At 43.8% G+C, this 26398-nt stretch overlaps 3 protein-coding genes across 8 annotated transcripts; 2 read left to right on the forward strand and 1 right to left on the reverse strand.

The window, feature by feature from the left end:
* Positions 1-1588: 1588 nt before the first annotated feature.
* On the forward strand, positions 1589-5166 carry LOC133909246 (tubby-like F-box protein 3). 2 transcript variants are annotated; one of them, XM_062351587.1, is made up of 6 exons: positions 1589-2061; positions 2837-2907; positions 2992-3410; positions 3554-3647; positions 3945-4074; positions 4161-5166. In XM_062351587.1, the coding sequence occupies exons 3-6, from the start codon at positions 3045-3047 to the stop codon at positions 4921-4923; spliced, it is 1353 nt and encodes a 450-aa protein (XP_062207571.1). In that variant the 5' UTR covers positions 1589-2061; positions 2837-2907; positions 2992-3044; the 3' UTR covers positions 4924-5166. The 2 variants fall into 2 exon arrangements, with proteins under 2 accessions (XP_062207571.1, XP_062207569.1); XM_062351585.1 differs by having other exon boundaries at positions 1590-2061; positions 2837-2902.
* A 4466-nt stretch (positions 5167-9632) lies between these two features.
* LOC133909247 (uncharacterized) lies at positions 9633-15584 on the forward strand. Of its 3 annotated transcripts, XM_062351589.1 has the most exons (14): positions 9633-9939; positions 10063-10128; positions 10492-10557; positions 10640-10715; positions 11133-11210; positions 13109-13206; positions 13381-13454; positions 13792-13882; positions 13953-14110; positions 14328-14370; positions 14526-14591; positions 15006-15083; positions 15231-15329; positions 15417-15584. In XM_062351589.1, the coding sequence occupies exons 1-13, from the start codon at positions 9829-9831 to the stop codon at positions 15303-15305; spliced, it is 1080 nt and encodes a 359-aa protein (XP_062207573.1). In that variant the 5' UTR covers positions 9633-9828; the 3' UTR covers positions 15306-15329; positions 15417-15584. The 3 variants fall into 3 exon arrangements, with proteins under 3 accessions (XP_062207573.1, XP_062207574.1, XP_062207572.1); XM_062351590.1 differs by having other exon boundaries at positions 10063-10141; positions 15231-15584; XM_062351588.1 differs by having other exon boundaries at positions 15231-15584.
* Positions 15585-16254: 670 nt separating this feature from the next.
* Positions 16255-20046, reverse strand: LOC133909248 (bZIP transcription factor 12-like). Of its 3 annotated transcripts, XR_009908334.1 has the most exons (5): positions 19139-20044; positions 18974-19045; positions 18529-18558; positions 16841-16939; positions 16255-16715 (listed from the first exon to the last, which is right to left on the reverse strand). XR_009908334.1 is itself a non-coding variant. In XM_062351592.1 (4 exons), the coding sequence occupies exons 1-4, from the start codon at positions 19742-19744 to the stop codon at positions 16638-16640; spliced, it is 786 nt and encodes a 261-aa protein (XP_062207576.1). In that variant the 5' UTR covers positions 19745-20042; the 3' UTR covers positions 16255-16637. The 3 variants fall into 3 exon arrangements, 2 of the variants coding, with proteins under 2 accessions (XP_062207576.1, XP_062207575.1); XM_062351592.1 differs by lacking the exon at positions 16841-16939 and having other exon boundaries at positions 19139-20042; XM_062351591.1 differs by lacking the exons at positions 16255-16715; positions 16841-16939 and adding an exon at positions 16946-17879 and having other exon boundaries at positions 18495-18558; positions 19139-20046.
* Between the last annotated feature and the right edge of the window lie 6352 nt (positions 20047-26398).

A 26398-nucleotide genomic window follows, 5' to 3' on the forward strand; every position in this document is an offset into this window, starting at 1 on the left:
TTTAATTGAGAAATGAACTGCAGTCACACACTTCATAACCAAGTGAGTCAAACGGGAACTGAAACCAAGTTTAAGTATGATTGCCTCCAAATAATGCCATTCCACACGATCATAAACTTTGATCATGTCTAGTTTGACCGCACACAACCCCTTCTTGCCCTTCTTTTTTCTTTTCATAGCATGTATACTTTCATAGGCCACAAGGATATTGTCCATAGTAAGCCTTATATGAATATTACTAAATTTAAACACACAACAGATAACTTAAACAGAAATAATAACATAGAAATAAATATTGCATAATTACTAAAATAGATGTAAAATTCAAATTCTGGAGGTACTTCTATACAAAAATAGAGCCATTAGATAATTTTTAAAACAACCAGAGGCCTAAATGCAAAAAAAATACAAAGCTTGCGCTTAATTAATAGAAACTCTAAGGGCTAAAAGTAAATTTTCAAAAAAAAATCTCTTTTATTTCCACCGATTTTTCTTCTTTTATTGGGTTGACCTACTAGCTTCGGGCCAGCCTAGCCCATTTGGCCCGCATGCCTCACATATATGGAGAAGCTAGGGTTTGTAAACCCTAGCTGCCTCCTAATCCCTTCAGAGTGGTGACTGGCGGCGCATGGTGCCCGTGCGAGGGCACTCGACTGCGTGGTGCGAGGAGGCCACGAGGACGGCGAGCGGCCGACTAGCTTCAAGCGACGATGCGGGAAGGCCATAGGCTTCCATGTCAGTGGTGTACCCATACCCCCTTTTTCTCTTTTCTTCTTCAATCTGTGGCGGTGGCCTTCGAGCCATAGTGATCTGTGCAAGGTATGTCTGCCGGTTTGTGGCCGGTGGTGTGGTGCCGGTGCGACGAGCAACGATAGGGAGGTCGCTGGCTTACATGTCGGTGAGGTGATGTGCATCCCCTTTTTTTTTCTTTCGATCTATCTAGAGAGGTGGCTGCTGGTTCCCGGCCAGTGGCGTGGTGGTGGTTGCGGGCCCCACTCGATCATCTACTATCCATGGCAACACATCTGTATTACTACTCATGCTACTACTCATGCGATTCACGCTATTGTTCATGTTATACATGCTACTGTTTGTGTGATTCACAGATCTATTTTGACGCAAAACAATAGCAGCAAGAAAAATGTATTAGACCGATCTCGTATCTTTCAATTCTTGCGAACAGATTCGTGCCGCATAGGGCATATAAGCTAGACCATGACCTACCCGCTTGACGACGATGTTGATGCAATACAGATCGATCACAGACAAATTTATTCCGCTAGCTTGGTCTCCTACAGAGCTTCATGTTAATAACGTGTTAAAAAGCTACGGTTATCGGTGTAAGTACACAGACCTCTCAAGAAATCAAACACACAAAGGAATGTAGCGGAATTTTTTTTATTCATCTGTGTTCTACTGTGAAAAATTATGTCCCATAAATATAGTGACAAAAATTGATCAAAAGATAAAATATAATCTTTCATAACATCAAAATAAACCCACCTACTACTATAAAGCTACATGTTTTCTAACCGGCTTAACAGTACACGGTGCACGGATGCACCCCACACCCCACCACGAGACAACCACCCACGGGCCCACCACCGTGCCCGTGTGGGGCGCGCTGGGCGGCAAAGCACAAAGGCCAAAAAAAACAGGAGCAGTGCACTCCCCGCTTTTCATGGCGTGAGCGCCGGGGCAAGGCAAGTAGCCGCTGCCCGCTGCCGCCACCTGACCCCACGACCCAACCCAACCCGACGCCGTCACAGACGCCCCACGACGGAACGGAAAGGTACGGTCAACCCACCCCACCCCACCACGGCAGGGTGGATAAACAACCCAAGCACCCCGCCGTTCCCTTCCTCGCCCCACCTCTCCCGTCTCCGGTCTCCCCCTCGGCTCGCTTGTCCACCAGCACCCTCCCGCCTCCCCCTCCTCCACGCGTACGCCGCGTGGCCTGGAAGAAACAGCACGAGGGACGCTTCGAGCTCGGGGCGGGCGCTCTGATCCGCGGCCCGTGTGTCCCGGGTGGAGTGGCAAGCGGCGCCGACTCGGCGGAATGTGAGTTCCTGTTTGACAAGCGCGGTGTTCTGTTCGGTTTTTATCTTCGCAGGTTTTGGGAGGTTTGGCCGGTCTGGGAGTGTGAGTGGCGAGTAGCGGAGTGTTGAAGCGGCGTCTTTGGGGCGCTCTTGGCCAGATCGATAGATCGTATGGTCTGATTCGGCGAATACGCGTGTTCTGCAGGGCAGATTTCGGGGAAGAATCCGAAGTCGCAGGCATCGTTGTAGAAGTCTTCGCTCCGTATGCTTTGCCGGTGACGTTGCGTGGTTGACGAGAGAAACTTTTCGATTTCTATGTTTGTGACTTTGTGCCTCTCATATTTTGCGTCAAAATTACTACCAACTTGCATGTCAGAAATAAGGGAAAATTCCTGCAAAAAAACAAAAAGAAAAAAGAATGGGCAAAATGAATCCTTTAAATCTGTAGGTTGGTATCGTTGGTTCTGTAAATCCCGAGATTTCCTTCTCGAAATACTATATCAGTTCTCGACAGTGCTTGACCAAAGCTTCCATGGGAGTTCGGAAGTTACATGTTCCTATGTTTAAATTAGTGCCTGGATTTCTTGGGTTTAAAGTGATGCTCCGTGCCTAATGTACGTGGGTTATGTAGTCAAGTCAAAACTCTCTGCTTGCATCCTGAGCAATGATGGATTTGGAATCCATTTTTGTTCCTAGTTAGGCCTACTTGGTTGTTATGATGTCTAGGTCGAATTAACCTGTCATTGTGATGATGTGATTGTATGTCAATCGAATCATTAAATCTTTTGTTTTCGCAGGGATAGCTTGTAGCGGCAATTGCTTTTGCATATACACTTTCCATTGCTGCTATCATTTCAAAGGAGGTACTGTAAGTTACTTGTTCATTGTTCATCTCGTATCAAGTGGAATTGCTGAAAAGTAGTTAGTACCCTTGTTTGTTTTCCATCTGCAGGGCATAGTCCCTCGGACTTTGTATGCCTTATTATCTGGCACTGGCTTCCGTAGATGTCATTTCGTAGCATAGTCCGTGATGTTAGGGATGGCTTCGGCAGCTTGTCAAGGCGGAGCTTTGAGGTGACCCTGGCAAGCATTTATGGCCTTACTGGAAATCACAAAGGGAAGACCCAGAGCTCACAGCATGAGCTCAACGACTCAGCTTCCATAACCCCAGAAAGCTGTTGGGCGAGCCTACCTCCTGAACTCCTCCGTGATGTCATACGGAGACTGGAGTCTGACGAGAGTACCTGGCCATCCCGGAAGAATGTCGTTTGCTTTGCAGCTGTTTGTAGGACATGGAGGGAAATGTGTAAAGATATCGTGTTGAGCCCAGAGTTTTGTGGGAAGCTTACCTTCCCCGTGTCTCTTAAGCAGGTAAAGACAAAAAAATCATTCATCTCCTTTAGTTAAAGTGATCCTGAATGCTGTTGAGAGTTAGCTATTTGGCTTTACAGTTGCCAAACCTTGAGCAGTGGATATCTTTCGTGTTCTTGATACATTACTTGTTGTTTCAACAGCCTGGTCCTCGAGATGGAAATACAATGATTCGGTGTTTTATAAAGAGGAATAGGTCAAAATCCACCTATCATCTTTACCTGTGCGTTAGCAACGGTATGTTATATGCTTTTGCACACTGTCAATACCAATGCTCATACTTTTTATTCTTTTCTCGTCATTATTGCATGCAAAATTTCTAGCCTACTGACATGTAGCTAAAGACGACTCTCTGTGTTGAGTTCTTAATAAACTGTTATAACTTTTATTATGTAAACCTCTCTGTTTTGATGTTGTTTAGTGGTTTTAGTCTTGCCTTCTTGATAACTAGATTTATTAAATGGTCAAGTGGCTGGTTTATCTGATTTCTCCTCCTGAAATTTGTTAAATCATATATCTTTTTTTTGTGCGTAGTTGTCACTGCAGAAAATGGGAAATTCCTTTTATCAGCTAAAAGACACCGCAAGACCACTTGCACAGAGTACACTATCTCAATGGATGCTGACATCTCAAGATCGAACAGAACATACATTGGGAAACTGAGGTAATTATTATGTTTGTGGAAGACGAACTCTTTCTGTGTTTGTTTCTTTGACAGTATAACACTAAGGCAAGCATTGTAATTTTCAGGTCAAACTTCCTTGGCACAAAATTTTTAATTTATGATACACAGCCCCCTTATAATGAGGCTGTTGTTCCTCCTGTTGGAAGGACCAGCAGGAGGTTTAACTCCACGAAAGTCTCTCCAAAGTTGCCTTCTGTTAGTTACAACATAGCTCAGGTGACGTATGAGCTAAATGTCCTTGGCACTAGAGGTCCTAGGCGGATGCGTTGCATCATGCACTCCATACCTGCGTCGTCAGTGGAGCCAGGTGGCGTAGTGCCTGGCCAGCCTGAGCAAATTGTGCCTCGAGCATTTGAGGACTCATTTCGCAGCACCGGTTCCTTCTCGCAGTCATTCCGTAGCACTACCTCATTCTCCAAGTCCATCATGGACCGATCCATGGATTTCAACAGTGCTCGCTTCTCTGACATTGCTGGTGGGTCAATGGGTGGCGTCGAGGATGGTGAGATCAAGGAGAGACCATTGGTGCTCCGTAACAAGCCCCCCAGGTGGCATGAACAGCTGCAGTGCTGGTGCCTCAACTTCCGTGGCCGTGTGACGATTGCCTCGGTGAAGAATTTCCAGCTGATTGCTGCGACAAGCCTGCCACCTGCAGGTGCTCCAACCCCTTCGCAGCCTGGTCCATCATCAGATCCTGACAAGGTCATTCTTCAGTTTGGGAAAGTGGCAAGGGATATGTTCACAATGGACTATCGCTATCCTCTCTCGGCTTTCCAGGCATTCGCTATTTGTTTGAGCAGCTTTGATACAAAGTTGGCCTGTGAATAAATGGAGAAAAGAAAGGTAAAAGAGCACAGATTGCTGGCATTAGGTCCCTAGTATATCTTTGCATTTCACTGTCGTGTTACCTTGGTTGTAATTGTGCTTGCCGTAGCCTTGAACTGAACATAAATGGATGCATGTATTGTTGGCCCCTCTCTTCCGTGATTATGAGTTCCCTTTGGATCTGTAATATACATGCAGTGGCATTGCCACATGATAAGAAAGTGTCGACTTGCATCATTTCAGAAATATTTCCATTCGTGATTGAACTTGCATGGTTTCAGAAACATAGCAGTAAAGAATGCTACGCGCGTTGTTTGCTTGTCTCTGGATTGGTTAGACTGTTTACCATTGCGTCTCGTCTTCCATGCTACTAAGCAGGGACAGCCGTCGTGCCTTGAGAAGTGAGACTGAGAGCTTTAAGGGAGCTTCTCACCTCAAAAAGGATCGACAAGTGCCGAACTATTCATGCTTTTTATCAGTGTTTACAAGAACGCCTATGTACCTATAATCATTGCATTACCTACTCGAGTGTCCCTCCCAATGGCTCATTAGATTCAGACACACAGTAGTTGCGTCATGCGTGCCAAATGGGAGCATCATCGCACATGTGCCTGCCGGCCTTTCCATCCCTTCAAATTCTGAATAAAGTCGGGTTATCTCTTCGTGTCTCCTGCCTTTAGTTTTGAGTTATTTCAGTGGGAAGACACCAGTACAGCGAAGCTAGGTGAACGAAGGCAAGGAAAGAACCGAGCGAAATCGAAAGAGCACCTGGACCCATGAGCGCGACACGGCGAGAATAATATTGTTCCGAGCTGGAACGCACAACGCGAGATCCACAGCACACTCGACTGTTCATCTCCTTTCTCCCAAGTCCGAGAAATAATTATATCGCTGGCTACTAGCTCTAGTAGTGCTACTCCACGAGTGAGAGGGACGGGTTGCGGTGCCCATGGCGTCGTTTCAAGTTTTGGAATTACTATCTCTTCTACTTAAAACGTTTGTCTGCGTGATCTGCCGTCCGTCCGTCCTGTACGCTCGCGTCTCCCATGTGGACTCGTGTCCCGTGGCTCCACGCGCACTCTCGCGCCCTCCCGCGCGCAGCGTCCCGCGTCCCGCCTCGTTTTCCCCCGCGTGTAAAGCACGGGCAAAAAACTAGTCTTGTCTCATGAACGAGCAAGCTGCCACGTTGTCCCGTTCTACTTGTTTGGGCTTTTATGTGTGCAGCTTTGGCGGGCAAGGCGGGCGGCCAGCCACCCACTCGTCGGCAACGTGATCCGTTCAGTAATTAATCGGTGCGTGATACCTCGGCTAAGGGATGTAGAAATGAGATTCACGATTAAAGGGTGTGAACAGGTATATTAATAAATTGTTTATATAATTGATGGGTTTTTTCTATCTAGATCAACCAACGTATCTCAAAACTCAAACGAAAATTAAAATAAAGAGAAATTTAACAAGAGAAAATTGAGATAATATGACCATACGGATGGTACATGAGCATAGGTTATATTTAAGATTAATTTATGTGTTTTAGCACTCAAAACATCACAACTAGTAAAGAAAAAAAAAAGATAAACACTGAGTAACAAAACTCTCCAAGTTAATTGTCTAGAGGCAAGAAAATTCAAAAGATCATCACATAAGTGTGTGTATGTGAATTTTATATCTCTAGCAACAAGAAGAATGATCTCACGAGATGCTAAGTTTTAGCGCGAAAAACAAAAACGAAAATCAAAACCGAAAAGAAAAAACTTGCACATAAGACAAAAGAATAAAGAGAGGGAAACTAGAAGAAGGAGAACATATGAAATAAAATAAACTTCATCATTCAAAGATATCAACTCTAGTTTAGACGGATTAAAAAAAAAGTCTCTCAAAACTCTCTCATATTATACAGACTAAGTATTCATCCTCCCCCTCACTAAAACCCTAGCACAATGCTCTTATATGAGTGGCAAAAAGGATTTAAATGGCTAGTACACAATCTCTCATAGCCCTACCCCTCTATTTATAGGCCTAGAAAATTTAACCCCAAGTTCCTAGTTTTTTTCTAAAATACCTTTCTCTTTTAATACACTACTACCTACCACTGAGGATATTTTAATATATTTTTTCTCTATTTATTAGACGACCGTGACGCCTTTATGACTTAGTTTTGCCTCAACGTAAGCTTTGCGATAGTGCCACGTACTCCTATAGTCATCCCGAGGTTTTATGGCTAAACCGCGAAACCCTAGTACATTTCTCAAAGCGTGACTAGCCGCGAAACCTAGGTTTGATGATGACGTGTGTTCTCCGTCTTGCAATCTTGACTGCTGATAAGCCTCTCCCGCTCCCGATCCCTCAGGTCACCTTGTCATTTACACCGGCATCACCTTCGTTTGATTTTGTTAACATGCCTCATGCTTTGCTTGCCTTTCATGTGTACACTAGGATCATCCTTGACTCCATTCGACCCTCTTTGATCGTCTGGCATCAAGCATCATCTTAGCACCGATCACCCGTCAAGTTACATCCATCACTTGCGCATCTTGAAACAAGCAAACATATTTTTCAACACTCCAAAACATCTTCAAATTAGCACAAAATCAAAAATTTCAACTCAGAGCACATCATATAGAAAACATGAACATCAGATGTTCCGATGTGTTCTATTCTTGAACATCAGACCATCCGGTGAGTGTAACACTATCTGTTCCAGGAAAATTTTGCTCTCCGCAAGAAAAATTCTGGTAAAAGCTTCTAGTGATCTCATGTTCATTATCGGATAATCCGGTGTGTACTAATCCACCAAACCACTCTCCTACAACCTCTCTGCAACAAAATATCTTGTGCATTCTTCGGTGGCACAATTATAGCACTGGACTATCCGTCATATATAATCAAACTTGGCATCAGAGATCTTCTCTTTGTAGAAAATACTCTGACGTTCTCAAAGTCTATCACTAGACCATTCAGTGTTAGCTTTCATTTCTACTTCAGCACTGAAAATGCTCTAATGATATCCTCTGGTATAGTCATCACACTCAACAGAACTTTTAGTGCATTGATCTCCAATTTCACTTAAAAACTTACTCTTTGCAAGAAATAGTCCGACAAATATACATTATCCACACTAGAATTTCCCGTGAACATCGAAACATCCAGAGTTCATACTGAAAACTTTCGATGTGTGTAATTTTTCTGTGTACGGAAAAGAATTCGGTAATTCTAAACACTACCAATTCAAGTTAGACAAAAACAAAAACAAACATCACAAATACATGCTAATTAAATTCAAAAGGCATCAATTATTATCAATACATTATCACATACAATTCAAAGCGCATTACGTGTGGTTATCACGGATGTGGAGTGGTAGTTTTCAGGTACGTGTTACCTGTTGGTTGGGGGGATATTCTTTGTCGCCCTTGTGCTAGTTTGGAAAAAACGATAATAAAATTTCGAGATGGTCGTCGTCGTGGGGTTTCTGGAGTCGGGCCCTGATCCGAGGCCGCTGGTACTGCGACGAATAGAAACTACATGCAAGCAGGGCCATCGATTCATGCATGGGTCAATGGATGGCCTAGTATATCTTTGCATTTCACTGTCGTGTTACCTTGGTTGTAAACTTGTAATTGTGCTTGCCGTAGCCTTGAACTGGACATCAATGGATGCATGTATTGTTGGCCCCTCTCTTCCGTGATTATAAGTTCCCTTTGGATCACTTATTACCCGATCTGTACTATACATGCGGTGGCATTGCCACATGATAAGAAAGTGTCGACTTACATGCCGTGGCATTGCTGGCATTAGGTCCCTAGTATATCTTTGCATTTCATTGCGAGAAGAATATTGTTCCGAGCTGGAACGCACAACGCGAGATCCACAGCACACTCGCCTGTTCACCTCCTTTCTCCCGAGTCCGAGAAATAATTATATCGCTGGCTACTAGCTCTCGTAGTGCTCCACGTTTTGGTATCACGTCTCATGAACGAGCTGCCATCGCAACGGCGACAGCGTGCATGCGCGCTGTCCCGTTCCACTCGTTTGGGCTTTGGTGTGTGCAGCTCTGGCTGGCAAGGCGAGCGGCCAGTCACCCACTCGTCGGCAACGTGATCCGTTCAGCAATTAATCGGTGCATGCGTGGTACCTCGAGTAAGGGGCGTGCATTACGTGTGGTTTATCGCGGATGTGGAGTGGTAGTTTTCAGGTACGTCTTGACCTGTTGGTTGGGGGGATATCCTTGGACGCCCTTGTGCTTGTTTGGAAAAAACGATAGGAAAATTTCGAGATGTTGGTCGTCGTGGGGTTTCTGGAGTCGGGCCCTGATCCGACGCCGCTGGTACTGCGACGAACAGAAACTACATGCAAGCAGGGCCATCGATTCATGCATGGATCAATGGATGGCCCAGATTGACCGGTGGAATTCTAACCCGAAGGTTTGGATCGTCCGTAGCCTTGCATAGGAAATAGGACGATCTGACAGCGACCCGCAGTTGATTCGTGCATCGGGCCGCATCGGACATGGCCGGAATGTGGTCTTGGCCCGACTCGAGCTGGAGTAGTATCATTGAACGAGTGGAATTAGACCACATGCTTTTTAAGGTGTTCAATTACAGTAAAAATGGCCTGATTTGTGTCGGACACGTGATTGTTTGCCCAAATGGAGCGCTAGCTGTGCAAACTGCAAAGTGACGAACGACCAGCGCCGAGACGAACGGTCACGGGTTGCTGTTTTACCGCAGCCGAGCCCAGCCACCTGCTGGCCGCTGGCCGCCTGCACACGCGCGGCAGGCCCGGTGGCACTACTAATCGTGTGCGCGCCGTCGCCCCCAATCCAGCAGCCACCGCCGCGCGTCCCAACTCATCCTGTGGGGGAAAAGGGCCAGCAAACGGGCAAAAGCACGCCGACTGGGGGCGACAGACATGCGGCCGACGAAGCTGTCGGCGCGGAGCTTGCGGAAGGCGTCCGTCCCGCCGACCCTGCTCTCCGACCCCTCGCCCGGCAGCCTCCAACCCACCCGCCTCGCCGTCCACGTACGTACGCCGCCGTCCCTGCTTACTGGGCTCAGCACGGCCAACTCCTAAACCCTAAACCCCCTGCTCCAGCTCTTCTAATTTGTCTGATTGTCTCCTCTCGTCGGTCTCCCCGCTTCCCAGGTCAATGGTGCTGGCTCCTCCTGCTCCGCCTACCTCGCCTCCGGCTGCCGCGTCTACAAGATCGAGGTTCTCGTCTCTTGTGGGTTCCTAACTTCATTTCTGTTCGTAGATCCGTGCTGTATAATCCCTTGTGAAGAGAGTAGATTGGATAGTAGCTGATTAGAGTATCCAATAGCGATTATCCCATGGCTCCTAAGAATGGTAGCTATTGCGCGAACAGTTAGGCTCAATGCATTTGGCTTTGGAATGGGGGTGCTGAAATTGCTGTGTAATTGCCAAGTTGCTGGTTTCTTGTTTGATCAGTGACTAAAGTGGCAAAGCGAGAGGTATATTAGTGGGGGAACAGGAGGATGTAGCCCCTTTCACTATTTCTAACACGATGTGGTTCTCAAATTGATTTTTCCTCTTTTTTTTTTTGGGAGCCAAAAGATAAGCATGGATGGATCGATGCTGTCCAAAGGAAAGGAGAGCCTTTTGATTCCTGATAATGCACAGGTATAATCCTCATAATTCTCAGGTACTGCTGTTTCTCTTTGTATTTTTTTACGCTTATTGAAAAAACCATTTTCTATGGAAGGTCATCAGCTCATCAGTTGTGGATCGCTGCCCACATCGTTCTGAGATTCAGAGTGTAGCTCTTGCAGAGGGTGAAGGTACAATCTTCAGCATTTTATGACAACATGGTGCAGAATCTTATTTCCCAAGTTAAAATTATAAAAACACTGTAGTTGAGCTACCCATTTGGCAACTGGCACAGTATGGGCCCAAATAGCTATCAAATTCTATTTTGAATATGTTGATATCTTATTTTCCTTTTGAGCTGACATCCAGCTTTACCTGCTGAAACTAAAGCTTATAGATATGACCAACAATATATTATAGCTGGAGGAAATGTTATTAGAACTATGCTTGCTTCAATATTTTGTGTGACCACTGGAACTTTAAATTTTCACCAAGCACCGCCTGCCATATTTAAAAAAAATTAATGGATAAACTGTGGGTTGCTGGATCTGCAATGAGAGTTGGCTATTTGGCTGGTTTAATTATTTTATGCTTTCTTGACATTCCAGGTGATAACTGCTTGATTTTGGGAACAGTTGACTTGTATGGTCACCTTATTGTATCTCGTTTGGACAAAGTGGCTGATGGTAACTTTACTATCTTGTCCTCAACATGGTGTGAATAGAACCGAGAAGATGAAAACCAGCCCACATGATTGTGTTTTCTCTTCTGCCAACAAGAGAGTCTGCTATGTAGTAATCTACACCCATTTTAGCCTTTTTTTTCCAATTTGGTCATGGTAGATATACAATATACTCTAAAGCAAAACATTCCAGCTCCAACAAAAGAAATTTGACCTGGGCATATAAATACTTACATCAATGCCATCATTCAAAAAAGGAAATCGTCATTCTGAAACTCAACTTCGAAAAGGCCTTCGACACTATAGAGCACAGTGTCATCCTTCGCATGCTTGCACAACTTGGCTTCAACTCACGGTGGATCAATTGAATGGAGAATATCTTGAGCATTGGATCCTCTGCCGTACTTCTCAATGGGGCACCAGGGAAACCTTTCAGATGCAGAGAGGGGTAAGGCAAGGAGACCCCCTCTCACCCTTACTCTTTGTGCTCGTAGCAGACTTCATGCGGTGTATTATCAATAAAGCTCACTAATGGTACTCTTTCTACGCCTATTCAAATGGCAGTGGATCAAGATTTTCCTATTATTCAATATGTAGATGATACTCTACTGTTCTTAAATGGCTCTCAAAATGAGCTATTCTGCTTGAAGACTATTTTGAACTCCTTCACTGCTTCCATCAGACCCAAGGTCAACTTTGATAAATCATGCTTAGTTCCTATCAATATTGATCATGAAAAAGCTTCTCAATTGGCTGGTGTTTTTGGCCGCTCCATTGGCAAACTCCCATTTGCCTACCTTGGCTTGCCTCTCGGGACCACCCGTCCAAAAATTGAGGATCATTCCCCTCTTATGAACAATGTGGAAAGAAGTTTAACGGTTGTTTCTAGCTTCCTTACAATGGCGGGCATATTAGAAATGGTGAATCCAGTCCTGACAGCCCTTCCAACCTACTCCATGTGCACCCTTAAATTACCATCTGAAGTTATTCAAAGTATAGACAAAGCTAGAAGACAATGTCTATGGCGTGGTTCGGATATTAACACCTCTAAGAAACCCATGGTGGCCTGGGAAAAGGTGTGTAGACATAAAAGAAATGGAGGATTGGGAGTGGTCCATCTCCAGTTGCAAAATGAAGCTCTACTTTTGAAGCATCTCCATAAATTTTACAATAACCTTGACCTCCCTTGGGTTCAGCTAATCTAGTTGCGATCACAGTTACGACTAAGAAAATAGTCAATTACGACAATACAGATAATTGAGCTACGATCACATGACAAAAAAGTCAATTACGATAGCAACTATACTGCTTTTTGAATCGTAACTGGGGGTGTGCGCAGAGGTGACCCAGTTGTGATTACATGATAAAAAAAATGCATAATTATGACTAGATAAGGTAACCAATTACGACCATATATGTTTGTAGTAACTGACCTTTCTTATGAGTTGTAACTATACTGTTTTTTGGATCGTAACTGCAGGGTGGTGCAACAGTGAACTACAATACGTCTAGGTACATAATAGATATATATATAAACCACAGTGGGGGTCCATAAGCCTTTGAAATCGCTGGTGTCCCTCTGGCTCTCTTCTCTTGTATTGTTTCCCCTTTTTTCTCCTGTTCTCTTCTCCAGTACAATTTTCCTTTCATGTTCTTTATACACACACACACACACACACACACACACACACACCACAGTGGGGGTTTCCCCTGCTGATTTCCTTTAAAAAAAAAAGAAGTTTCATGGTACCCTTTTACCATTGTTCGGAAGTCAAACCAATTAATTTCATTTCAAAGATGATCATATTCTCATATGGTGATGTGAATTACTTTTTGTCGAACAAGTTCATGTTAGTTTCGACATAGAAGGAAGTGCAACATAGCTTTACTGAACTTGCTCAGACATCGACAGGACCTCCTATTCAGTACCACCTCGTGATTGTGGTGTTGGGGAAGGAAGTTGGGCTGGGGTATGCTTTAGCCCAATGCACCGATCCATGGTATATTTGCAGTTCTTAATTACCTATATAATTCAAGTTGCTCGTGTTGTCTTGTTGAAAACTTGATGTATTACATTTCCTGTTGTTGTTTTTTAATATGGTTTAGCATAACCAGTTGAGCACCAACATGTCGCTGCACTGAGGACAATCCATGCAAATTGATCTTCCTTTCAGGTAGCTGTTGCTCGTCAATTGTGCAAGAGCATCGATATTTATGATCAGGACATTCATGTTCGCAGTTTACGCACGTAAGTTACCTCATACCAGGATTTTGCCTTCATGACAATTTATGTTCTCCAACTTGCTTTGTTGCTACCAAAAGTCAGATTGCTCCAATAAATGATATGTTTCAGATAAATAAATCCTAAACTCACGGCATACTTGCTTAGTGGCTACCCGCATGGCTCTAGCTTTCTCACTTATCAACGCTCTTATACGATCTTTGCCTGTACAATCTTTTTATTTGAAGGAGGCTGTTGCAGTTTCAACTTTCAACACATAAAGTCATGAATTCCTCCATCAGCATCCATTCATGTCATGATTGTAGCCTGTAATTTTGATGACTTAGTGTGTAAAACTGAACAGGTTGTGGTATCCATCTTCATTTAGCTTTGTTCAATGCTCGCCACAAGGGAATGAAAGTAGTTCTCTGTTGGCAATTGCTGAAGGTTCTCAGGTTAGACTCCAACCCAACCCCTGTTGATGTATTTTTCTCTGTAGTCTTTTCTTATGGTAATTAATTGCAGCTGAGCATCTGGGACTTAAGGATGAATAACAATGGGGGATGCGTACAGCGCATTTCTGGATCCATTGGAAATATTATATACTCTGTCTGTAGTTCTCCTTCAGGACCAATTGCTACTGGTGGAACTGATCGTTCTGTCACCATCTATGATCCTCGCAGGTTGGTTTGATTGTTTGCTTTTTAGTTTCAAGGATTTGAAGAGTGACTGCTTAAAAGATCACCTTTTGTCTGTACTTGTGATCCCATAACTTTTTTATTCACTTACCTTATTGTACCCAGTACAAAGAATGGACAGAGATACTGTAATAGTGCTTTCACCAATTGGTTGGATCGATCTGAGTTTGATTGATCAGTTTGGTTTCCATCTTGTATGTAGGTGGTCGGCTTTGTCAAGATGGGTGGGCTGCTCCAAGTATGAGGTTTGATTTAGTTCCTTCTCATGCTACTTTATGTAGCTGCCATAACGAAACATATTGCTGAAATAATCATATAAATGTGGAATGCGAATAAGATTTTCATGCAGTAAGAATCACATGGAGAAGTTTTCAGCTACTTTATTTGCTCTCATATGCAGATTACAGGCCTTTCGTTCTCATCAGTTGATCAATCTTTCATTTACATCCAAGGTGTTGATTATGAGGTGTGCATCTGGCTTGCTTCCTTTGGACCTTGATCTCATACAGTTTGAGCTATTAGTTACTAGTCCATTACTCTTTCATACCGTGTGAAGTTGTGTTAAGTTAGGTAGAATGCCTAATAATATTGCATGAAACTCCATGCTGATCTGTCTGTAGTGTCATTGCTGATTTCTCACTTCAGATATCATAGATGGCACCATCAAATTCTTCTGCACATAATATGACAAACTTCTGCGTAGCATAAGATTCATGTTGGACGGTTGCTCACCCAAAAAAAGAAAAGAAAGATTCATGTTGGATGGTTGCAGACTTGTAGTCTAGTGAATTCTAGTTGAATTCGGCCCATGCAAGAAACTCTTATGCTACTTTAGTATGTCATTGTGTAATATAGGCCTTGACCTATAACCTCGCTGCAGATTACTTGTGGACTTTGGAAGGAAAATGAGCGAGCATTCTCGTTTCGAGGGGATTCCAACTGGTTGGGTTTTTCGAAGGTACTACCGTCTCCCAGGCCCCAACCTTAAACTCTAACACACTGTAGGATTCTCAGCACACATGCTCATACAAATGCACGGAAGGCACTCTTTCAGCAAGGTAATACATTATCTTCTGACGACCATTTTGCTTTCGAACTGCTGCAGTGTGCGGATACTGATGTGGTAGCAGGGTGGTGCGAGTCCGGAAGTATCTTCATTGCTGATGTTAGGCAGCTGTAGGATCAACATTCTCTCGGTAATCAGGTGGTGAGCGCACACCATCATCTCATCTGACGTTCTGGAGCTACGAAAGTGACGCATATATGAGATGTGCTTTTCCCATTTCTGTAGGACTGTAACTGTTTTGTAGAAAGCACTCGTGTGATGAAGTATGAACACGGTCCGACTTCCCGACCAAGAGGAACTGTTCTGCACTTCCCAGTACCAAGCACAATGTATAACTGTTTATCGAACCTTTCTTGAAATTTAAAATACGGTACTAGCATTCTACAAACTGAATTGAATTTAGTCATCAGAAGGTATCTTCGTATCAGTGATCATATTTTTTTTATCTACTTAGGGCTCGTTTGGCAGGGCTCCAGATTCTCCCAGAAACGTTTCGGTTTCAGATTCTTTCTGGAAACGTTTCTCTGGTGAATCACCCTCAATTTTCTGAAAACGTTTGACAGGGATTCTGGATTCGGATTCTTGAAGAAAAATGACCTGAGTGATTCTCGAAACGGGTGAAACACCATTTTGACTGATTCTCCTCATAGTGTTAAAAATGTGTTAAAAATGAGAAACGTTTCAGGTGATTCAAGGTGAAACGTTTCACGTTTTAGTGCGTTTGGCAGGGATTCTAGATAATCACCAGAGAATCTGAAACGTTTCTTGCAACCAAACGGTGCCTTAATCACGCTTATAGCTCGGGCTATTTTGTTGTGTTTCGATTTACATGCAATGAGCATCATAGGATAAGTTTTTTTTTTTTGGGGGGGGGGGGGGGAGCGGGGTGCGCTATCTTTGCTCTAGACAAACTTTTGCAGATTATAAATGGGATAAGCTTGTCAAGGGCAAACTCATTCAATGTACCTGTTTTTGGTCTGCATACAAGTGCGCAACAGACCCGAAATATTACATTGGAATGTACAACCAACTCTTGAATCATTTTGGGCTTACGGCACCAACAGGGAATAAGCTACATTTAATTAAGGATCAGATCATCTAGTATTGTAATATTTCAATTTTACTTTCAGATGACCCTGCTTCTCGGGGTACTACTATTATCTTTCTAACTAAACCTACCGGCCACATGGACAAGAAACTATAGAAAACAAATCAGGCATAATTGATCCAGGGGCTAAATAGAAATAACAGGCTTTCTTGCTCATGAGCACTCTCCCTCCTACATATTATGATTTCATTCAAGCTTTGTGTGGGCTAATTGCCCATGCTATTTCTGCTAAGGTAATACAACTAAGATGCCGCAGATAAATAGGAAAATGGCTTACAGAGCAAATGTTACTATGTTATAACTATAAGTGGTTGGCAACTGAGCTTGGCTCAAGTCTACTACTGCATCGAGTTCGTTCTTCTAAGATATCGTGATGGGTTTTTCCTTACAATGACTGGCGTCACTCGTTCCATGAGCTGCATAAAACAAATGGATTTCTTTAGACAAACATATAAAATGGCACAAGCAAAAAAGAGGAGCAAATGGGAATTGCACTGTCAGTAACTGCGAAGTCCAACAGAAGGCACTAAGCCAACTATACCCCATAACTCCAAATGGAGGTGAATCAATTATGCGTCTTTGATTTGGCCACTTAAGTGAACCATGTTGAGAAATATCGTCTTCTTAACTCCTAGTGATACTGACAAAAGTACAAATAAATTTAAATGAATACAGGCTCAACTTGACAAATGGCACTGCAGGGAAAAGCACAATTCAGGACTGCAGGCTCCAGCCTTTTTAATAACAAAGATTTATGCAATTCACCATCTTGAGAAGCAAATGGCCTCAAGAGAAGAAACTGACAGATGAAATAGACAATCTCGCACTTGTCATGTGTAGCTCTAATGCAATCGAAAGTTGTCAACATCACATTATTCTATTTGCCAAACCACTTTGGCCGGCTGGTAACGAGTCTTAAGCATGTTAGCTCATTGGAGTGTCAAATAGCCAAAGGATATCGAAGTCAGAGTTGAGAAATCATAGGAAGATGCTTCTTTCAAGCATGAACAGTATTTGTTGCCCATGATTATGGTCCTAATGTAATGTTTTCGAAGACTAATTCTTTCAGTGCTCACGAACATGTGTACTAAACTGAGATCAAAGGCTAATGGCTGTCTTATCCTTCTTTAAGTAATGGTTGTTCTGATGTTCGCCTGTTCTAGAGGTATATTATGGGCCTGTTTGGTACATAACCAAATATCCTAAATCCATCCATAGTTCCAGATCCTGGATTTCTTGAAGCTGGTCCAAGAAATCCAAGATTTGGATCCCTGCCAAACAGGGCCTATATGACATAATACTGCAAGTACGCTATAGAACAAAGGGAAGTAAATGCAATATAATGCAATTAATTTTATTTTACTCGATACCACAGATGGTTACAGCCTAATGTTTCACTAGAAATCAAGGTAAGTTATGTTACAAAAAGTTCCTGCGGAAGCATTATGTGTACTGTTATGGATTCAGTAATAATAGACAACATATCGAGTATAGTGATGTGGAATGGTTTTAAATGCTATTCAATCAAATTTGATTAACTTCGGATGCACAATATATACTAAATAAATAAAATATATGCGTACACTGTTAGTATTAATCTTGACTTGTGTAGTTAGCATGTATGTCATGCGGGTCTTTTAGCTAGTTTGTGTTAGTCCGCAGCTGTGTGTTGCAGTGCGGTGCAGCTAGCTGATCGATGATTGAGTCGTCATTAGATTAAGCAGAGTTAGTGAGCTGCATACAGCATAGTGGCCGTCTCATGCGGATCATGGAGACACGACATGCATGAGTTAATGGCTTGTGCGTGTGTGGATCGTGCAGGCGTGTGCGTGAGACTCGGCCAACAGGTTCTTGCATGCGACTGGGAGCGAGTCCTCAGGTTGGTTAGCTTCATACGTGTGAGGAGGGAGTGGAGCCCGGGTATGTGTGCGTGGCGTGAGTCCCGGGCAGTTTGTTGCTTCGTGTGCATATCAGTGAAGCTATATAAGCTGTGTACTTGCTTGACTAATTGGAAGTGAATATAGAGAATAAGAAAAGGGCGTTCGTCGCCGGCAAGTCTGTGTGTGTTAGCTTCTCCACAGTACCGCTTGCTAGCAACTCTTGTGTTTGCGTGTGTCCTCCGAGCAGCGTGAGTTTCTGCCTGCTGCGTCCAGTGCCGCGTGAGATCGCGTAAGTCGGAGGAGGCAGCTCCAACATACACATATTACATCTTAAGATTAAGAAAATTACCTCTTTAAGCCGTTTCTGGTGTCGCTCCTCCTGAAATACATCAACAGCAGAAACTTATCATTAGGGAATTACAACAAAATTAAAAGGGGAAGACGTTTGCAAATAGATGAACATTCAAGCACTAGTCACTCAAGTCAGCTTGTTTAATTTATGCAAAGCAAGGTTTTTCACTTTCATGCATCATCAGGTTAAGCGTAGCAGGGAAAAGAACTGAACTAACACAAGGTGAGCACAAGTCCTTCAAAGGTAACTGAAAATAAGTGTGACACCATCATGCATTTTGGCTGGAAAACCCGACACCAAATGTCGTTCCGATGGCACTATGTTTGAACTCATCTAGCCATGGGTGCTCAAAATTATTAAAGGATGGTTCCCATATCCAATCCCCCCCCCCCCCCCCAACTCAGACTCCAAGAAAGTATCAGAACTCAGAGCTGAGCAGTACCTGTTCTCTCAACAGCTCGGCACTCTCCTCCTCGAGCTGCGCGACAAGAGATTCAAGCTCCGCAATATAAGCCTTCAGCAACCAATCAACAAACATCAAATTTCTCTCTCGAATTCGAAAAACAGGAAGCTTTATTTTGTAAAAGTGCAATATTTGTGCACTCACCTGCTTCCTCTCCCGTGACCTGGCTGCAGACTCGCGGTTTTTGATCATTCGCTTCTGCCGCTGCATCGCAGCTCGATCCACTGGATCCATGAGTCGCCTCTTCCTCCCCTTCCCACCACCGCCGCCCCTGCCACCCAATCCTTCTGCCCCGCTCAGGAACCCCATCGCCACCGGCCCTCCCGCGGCCTCAGAGGGGCCCGAAACCCTAACCTCGTCCTCCTTCACCGCGCCCTCCGTCGCCAGGAAGTCCTCCAGTGTCATCTCCGAGCCACCGCCGCCGCCTCCACCGCCAGCGGCGACGACAGCCGGAGCCGCGGGGGTCACCGTCCCCCGACTGCCACCTCCGCCGGTGATCTCCTTCCACACCTCCTCCGCCGTCCGCCTCGAGGCAATCTCCGTCGCCGGCGCCGGTGACATCGGCCGATCGCCGCCCGACGCGGGCGCCGGGGTGGGCATGTCGCCGTAAATGCTGCGGAGGAGCTCCTCGACGTTCATGGACCCCAGTCCGCTGCCCCCGCCGGGCTTGCTCGCGGCCTGCGCGAAGCGCGCGATATCCGAGGCCGTGTGCGACGGCGAGGACGACGCCATCACCCTCGACGACGCCATGCGCTCGGCGCCCCTGCCCCCGCGCCCAGGGCCTCTCCCTCGCCCGCGCCGCGCCCTTCTCGTTTCCGTCGTTTCTCTCTCTTTCTCTGAGCTCTCAGAGGCTTCGGGGGACGAGGGGAAGGAAGGAGCGGTGGTTGGTTGGTTGGTTGGAAGTTGGAACTCGGGAATGAGCGAGGGGGGAGGGCTCGGAACGTGGGGAGGCGCTGGTGTCGTGCCGTGCGCTCTCGGCTTGTCTAGTCCTCGGCTCGGCCCGCTCGCGAGCAAGGGGAGAGCCACTTGTCTAATCCCGGCGTGATTACAGAAGTGCGATCGGCCGGTGACTCGTGATTCGTGCGTGCGCGACGGGACGGGGGAGTTTATAGCAGCGGTCACTCAAGTGCGGTTAACGATTGGGGGCGCCTCGGCCACCGTCGGCCGGCAGCCCGGGCCGTCGGATAGGTACCGTGTCAGAGTAAGTAGATAAGACGCGATCCCCTGCGGGCTCCTCTCACCGAACCACTGTTGTGGCTTGTGCTTGTAGCCTAGCGCGGTGATTTTTTGTTGTGGCGCGTCGTGGGTTGCCGGCACACGCGATCCTGCTTCGGAGCGGACGAGTTAATAGGGGTGAGTTGTCATGTCATGCCGAGCCCACAGCTGGACGGCCGCTAGAAGCATCTCCACTCGGCACGCGCTTTTGAGGCGTTTTCTTGTGGGCACGAGTGAAAACCGGGGTCGTGCTAAGAATTGACTGAATTGTTGGTTGTTTGGTTCTCGCCTAGAAAGACAACATTAAAGTTCGAGTCATATTAAGATTTGAACATGCTTCAAGGTTGAGTTAAAATTTTAATTGGCCAAAAATTAAGACAGGTTTAGGTAGTTGGACAATAAATTTTGAACAAACTACTTTCGTGGCTCCACCACCTGCCAAGTGGTTCAATGATCTAGGACACTTAAGTTATACAACTAGAAATATGCAACTAATGAGGTTTCTTTTACCTGGACCAATATTGGTGAAGTTTTTTTCTAGAGGGCACATTTAATTATGCACCTTAAGTTTGAGGAACAATAATGTACTAATGTAATTGTTTGTTTGAAAGCTTAATTAAGGTGCCACCGGTGCTGGCGGTGAGCTATAAATTTTGTGGAGGAATATGGAGCTTGAGGCGAATGAGTTCCAAGTTATCTAGAGGTATAAATTTATATACTCAATTAGCTTGTATAATAAACAATATTATTGTTGCTAATAATTCAATTCCAACACATCGGCGAGGGTGGGAAGGTAGTTCACCCTAATGCCACCACCGTATCCAGCTATGAGTGTTAATCTAGCGGTATGTTACTTGTCTATGTAGCTAACCATTATAGTTGAAATGTCACTCTTATTCTAAAAAATAGTTGAAATGTCACTAATTACTAGCCCTTTGATGTACAATTGGGACGTCAATTTTATTATCATTGTGCCTTAATACAGCTACCGCACATTCCAATAAATGGAGTGATTATGCATGCGACAATTACTGCAACAGTTCAGGATAACGATGGCGGACAACAATCCAAATTAAAGTTTAGTGTTTGAGTCTTTTCTTGGGGGGGGGGGGGGAGTTCCTCTACCCTAGCTACCAAAGTTGGGAGATGGTTGATCAGTAATTTGATAGTTGATGAGGTCAAGATTAGGACATCACTCCAAATACAGTTATGGTCAAGTGAGGGAAGAAGCATGCAGACACGACGATGCTATGGGGATGTCATCGGCCTCCACAAGGAGAATGGGAGATAACTATGTGTAGGTAGCTATGGCATCGGTGACAGAGGGATCTTTGATAGATGAAAATCGGTGGTGGACAATAATGAGGAGGAAGGTGAAGGAGAAAAGAGTATGTTCATGAAAGGGACAACTAGTGTAGGTGTTATCTCCGTTTATAAATAAATGACATTTTTTTACTTTACTATTCAATATTTGACTGTTTGTCTTTTCTGCAAATATTCATGCAAACTATCATAAATGTAAAATATGCTTAAAACACTTTTGATAATAAAATCTAGTGATACTTTCTCCGCTTTACTTAACTAAGTATTTGAACAAATATTGTTAGTCAAAGTTGAAACAATAAAAAGTCAAAAGTGACAATTATTTGTAAACAGAAGTAGTTGTTATTTATGCATGTTTCGAGTGAAAATTCAAACCATGTCACTCAAAAAATGTTGAGTTAAATGTTATTGCATGAATCCAATGGACAAATTTAATTTATGTAGAAGATTAAAAAAAAATCACCATCGAATGATTGACATGTCATGTGATAGCGTTGAACCTGAACACAAGGTGACATGCAGGGACTGTCTTATCCCACCAATCACCTCCCGAGGCAGGGACTCGCGGAGGCTATGGCTTGCATTCGCGAAGCTTTCTTTCCCTACGCATCTTGGGTAAGGGCTTGACACACTTCGCAGTCACATACCGGTGGGCCTCCAGCCATCCAACCATATTGAGGATGTAACGTCTCGAGCACCTCACTAGTCTCCTCTCATAGACGCCATGCTCTGAGTCCACACGACAAACGCCTTGATTAGACGTGGGAATAGATGGAGATCTAGATCCAAAATAAAATAGTATAGACTATATCTAAATACGAGGAAGCCAAAGTCCATCCAATCCAATTAAGATTGGGAAAGGACCAATCCAACACTAAAAAAATCCAAAATCATTGAATTATCCAATCTCGCTTACTCATCTCTGTCACTCTGTTTGACGGTGCAAGTGCAAAGGTATTTTTGGAACCTCTGACAAGCCGATTGAGGAAAGCAAGGCACGAACCCTTCATTTGTTTGGTTCCTTTCCTTGCCGCTTGATCTTCATTTGTTTGGTTCCTTGCCGCTCGATCTCCCAAACCACGAGTTGGTTCCATGGACAACTCAATCCAGTGGAAGAATTCGATCCGAGCAGGAATGAACTCGACCAACGCCATGGAAGTTTATTCAGCATGAGGAGGACCTCGATTCAACAGCATGGTTGCCAATTCCAAGGTCCATCGTGGCCAAGCTTATCCACGGGAACTCAATTTTGAGGTTGTTGATGTCTAGTTCGTCTATTGGATCTCGATTTCGAGATCTGCCACATCCGAGATTGTCCACCAGCTCTTGATTGCGAGGTTCGTTAACATCAGGCTCGTCCCTCGTGCTTGATTTTGAGGTCCGACGACATCAGGTTTAGAGGTTCGCCACCGAGGTCATATGTACCACCTACATGCTACAAACAGCTGGGGAAAAGAGAAGGGAATGTGTCTCATTGCACACCACGAAATCGAGCGTCGAGGCATCCCAAAGCGAGCCAACAATGGCTTCGAGTGCTGGGGTGGCCTAGGGCGAGAATTTGCGAGCAGGACCTTGGCTAGTGTCGCGTGGTCGGTTCCCATAGAGCACATCAGCGTTGAGCACCAAGACAACCAAGCCGTAGCGATGGGTTCGACTGCCGATGAGGCGAGTTCAACCTGGCGGCAGCTACAACGTCCAAGGCGGCGAGGGTCCTGATCCCGTGGCGGCATTCAATGTGGCATAATCGAGCTCGAGCCAACACATGACAGCGGGGGAGCGATGGAAGCCCAGCTCTATCCGTAGCTCAACTGGTTTAGCCGCCAGCCATAGCCGAGAGAACCAGTGCTGGTGGACTGTAGTCCAATAAATGCCTGGGCATCCAAAATTTTACCTACATTTAGACTAAAGGCTTGGCCCTGCTTTTTATAGAAAGTATAAAAGAGTATTTATATTGGGTTACCAGCTTACAAAAGGAGATCAGATCACCAATCAAACAGATAAGTCGGAGGTGATAAACTTCTAAAACCTCAACAAGTTTCATCTACAGACAAATAACCTCTAAGCAAAAACACTACCAATATCAACCAACATGAGTTCTAAACATATTTTTGAGCCATAGAGTCATCCAATCCCGACAAAAAGACTCAGATGAAAACAAGAATGTTGATGAACATCCGCTGCCCCTTTAATCTTGAGCGTCATCACCTCGACTGCATCACACTCCCCTTTTTGAGCTAAGAAGCTTCCACCGCCGCACAAAAGAGATCATCCTGTAAACAACAGCCTGAGGAGAAGAGCAAATTTTATTATGAAAAATGTATTCATTTCTAGTTAACCAGAGGGACCAACACATGGCACCCAGAAGAATGACCATCAAATTATTGTCTCTATTCGGAACAAGAATCATTTCGACAAAATCTCTCAAAGAATTTGGTGCATGGCACAATTGAAATGTATCTCTAATTATACACCAAAAATTTTGCTAAAGGGCATTGAAAAAAGATATGGTCAGAGGTTTCTCTCAAACCACAGAGCTTACACCATTCACTCCCTCTCCAATTCCATTTTTATTAACTGATCAGTAGAAGGAACTTTATTTTTGTGTAAAGACCAGAGAAAAATTTTGATCTTAAGAGAAATTTTTGCAGCCCAAACTTCCATCATTCTAACATCTCTGACACTAGGGGAAGTAATGTGTTTATATAAAGAGGCGGTTGAAAAAATTCTAAATCTTTCCAACACCCATCTAACAGTGTCGAGATCACTAGTTAGGGACACCATCTCAAGCAGATTGCTCAAAGATTCCCATTTCAATACCTCTTGTGACCCAAAAGATCTTCTAAAGGATAGGTTAATATCACAATTCTCCTGAACTTGGTTAACTGTAGCATGTTTCTCATAACAAATATTGTAAATATGTTCAAAATTAATCTTCAAAGGACAATGGTTAAGCCAGACATCTAACCAGAACCTGGTTTTTTTTCATCCCCCACCACATACACTACGCCCAAAGCAGAATATTTTTTGATGGAATGAAGACCTTTCCAGAATTGTGATCCACGAGCACTTGTACTATTATAGAAGCCTTCATCACCAAGATACTAACTTCGAAGTAAATCACAGCAGGGATCATAATCACCTCTTTCTAACTTTATAATCCACTTGGAAAGCAAGTAAACATTCATCACCCTGGTTTCAATGAAACCAAGACCACCAAACTCTTTTGGTTTGACCAAAGTCTCCCAATTGACCATATGATACTTTTTCTTATTTCCTGGACCATGCCAATAAAAATTTACCCTTAGAGAATCCATTTTTTGATGGACAGACTCTGGCAAAAGATAAATCCCCATGGTATAAATAGGGATTGAGCTCAAACTGGATTCTATCAAAATTGCTTTTCCTCCAGTGGAAAGATGAACACACTACCAGGTCCTCATCTTCTTTTCTACTTTATGACCAACAAACATCATATCTTTTACATATAGCTTACCATCACTAACAAGGATCCCTAAATACTTTAAGGGAAGAGACCCCACTTTGCAATTGAACATGTTAGCAACTCTATTTTGATCCACATTAGAAGCTCCAAAAACAATTACATCACTCTTTTGGTAATTGATTTTCAAGCCTGGTATGCTGTCAAAACAGTAAAGAATGAATTTTGTATGGGCAATTGACTGGTCATCTAACTCAAAAAAATGATAGTGTCATCAACATACTACAAATGAGTAATACCACCAGGGATTAAGTGTGGAACCAAGCCTTTAATCCACCCCTCTCTCTTTGCATTGGTAAGTAAAGCATCTAAAGCATCTCAATAAAGTTAAACAGAAGTGGGGATAAAGGATACCCCTATCTCAACCCCTTATGGGTTCTAAAAAAATTCTCCATGAGAGTCATTGAAGTTTATCCCCACTCTACCTCCTTCCACAACCTGTTTAACACAACTAATCCATTTCTCAAGAAAAAAATTTCTTCTTAGGACCTCCTCTAAAAAACTCCATTGCACTTTATCATAAGCTTTTTCAAAGTTTAATTTAAAAATCATACCAGCTTGTTTCTTCACTCTAAGCTCATGTGGAATCTCATGTAGAATCATTACTCCATCTAGAATGTATCTCCTAGGAATAAAAATAGTTCAAACTTTGCTGATCAACTTATCAACCAGAGGGGTCAGTCTAAGTGTCAGAATTTTAGTGAACAATATGTAATCCACACCCAGCAGGAAAATTGGTCGAAATTGCTTAATATTATTAGCTTCCTTGAGTTTTAGAATGAGAGTGACTAAACCACAGTTAAGTCCGCTCAAATTGAGCTCACCTCTATGGAAGGGCTCAAACATTTCTAGAAAAAGTGGTCTGAAATGAACCAAAATTCTTTATAGAAAGAGACAGAGAAAACATCAGGACCAGGAGCAGTATTAGTTTTCATCTCTTTTAGAGCTTTATCAATCTCCTCGATTGTGAATGGTTGTACGAGAGAGGTTGCTTCCTCATCTGTCAAAGAACCAAAATCACTCAAAATATCCTCTCCTAAGTTAAGCCACCCATCTCTTCCCTACCAAATAAGCTCTTGTAGTAATTTTCTATGTGATCCCTCAATTCCTGTGGCTCTGTGATTTCAGTATCACCATCTTCAAGAGAGAAAATTTAACACTTCTTCTTTCTGCCATTAGCTACCCCATAGAAGTACCCAATGTTAGCATCTCCTTTGAGACACCATTTTTCTCCACGTCTATCTTGCCACAAAATTTCTTCATAGTGGTATATCTTCTCTAACTCTTCCTCTAAAAGATGTCTCTCATTCCATTCATCAGGCCTCAAATCACCTAAATCAGCTTTGGCATCCATTTTATTAATCAGC

This window comes from Phragmites australis, chromosome 2 (genome assembly GCF_958298935.1).
Source record: "Phragmites australis chromosome 2, lpPhrAust1.1, whole genome shotgun sequence".
Taxonomy (NCBI): domain Eukaryota; kingdom Viridiplantae; phylum Streptophyta; class Magnoliopsida; order Poales; family Poaceae; genus Phragmites; species Phragmites australis.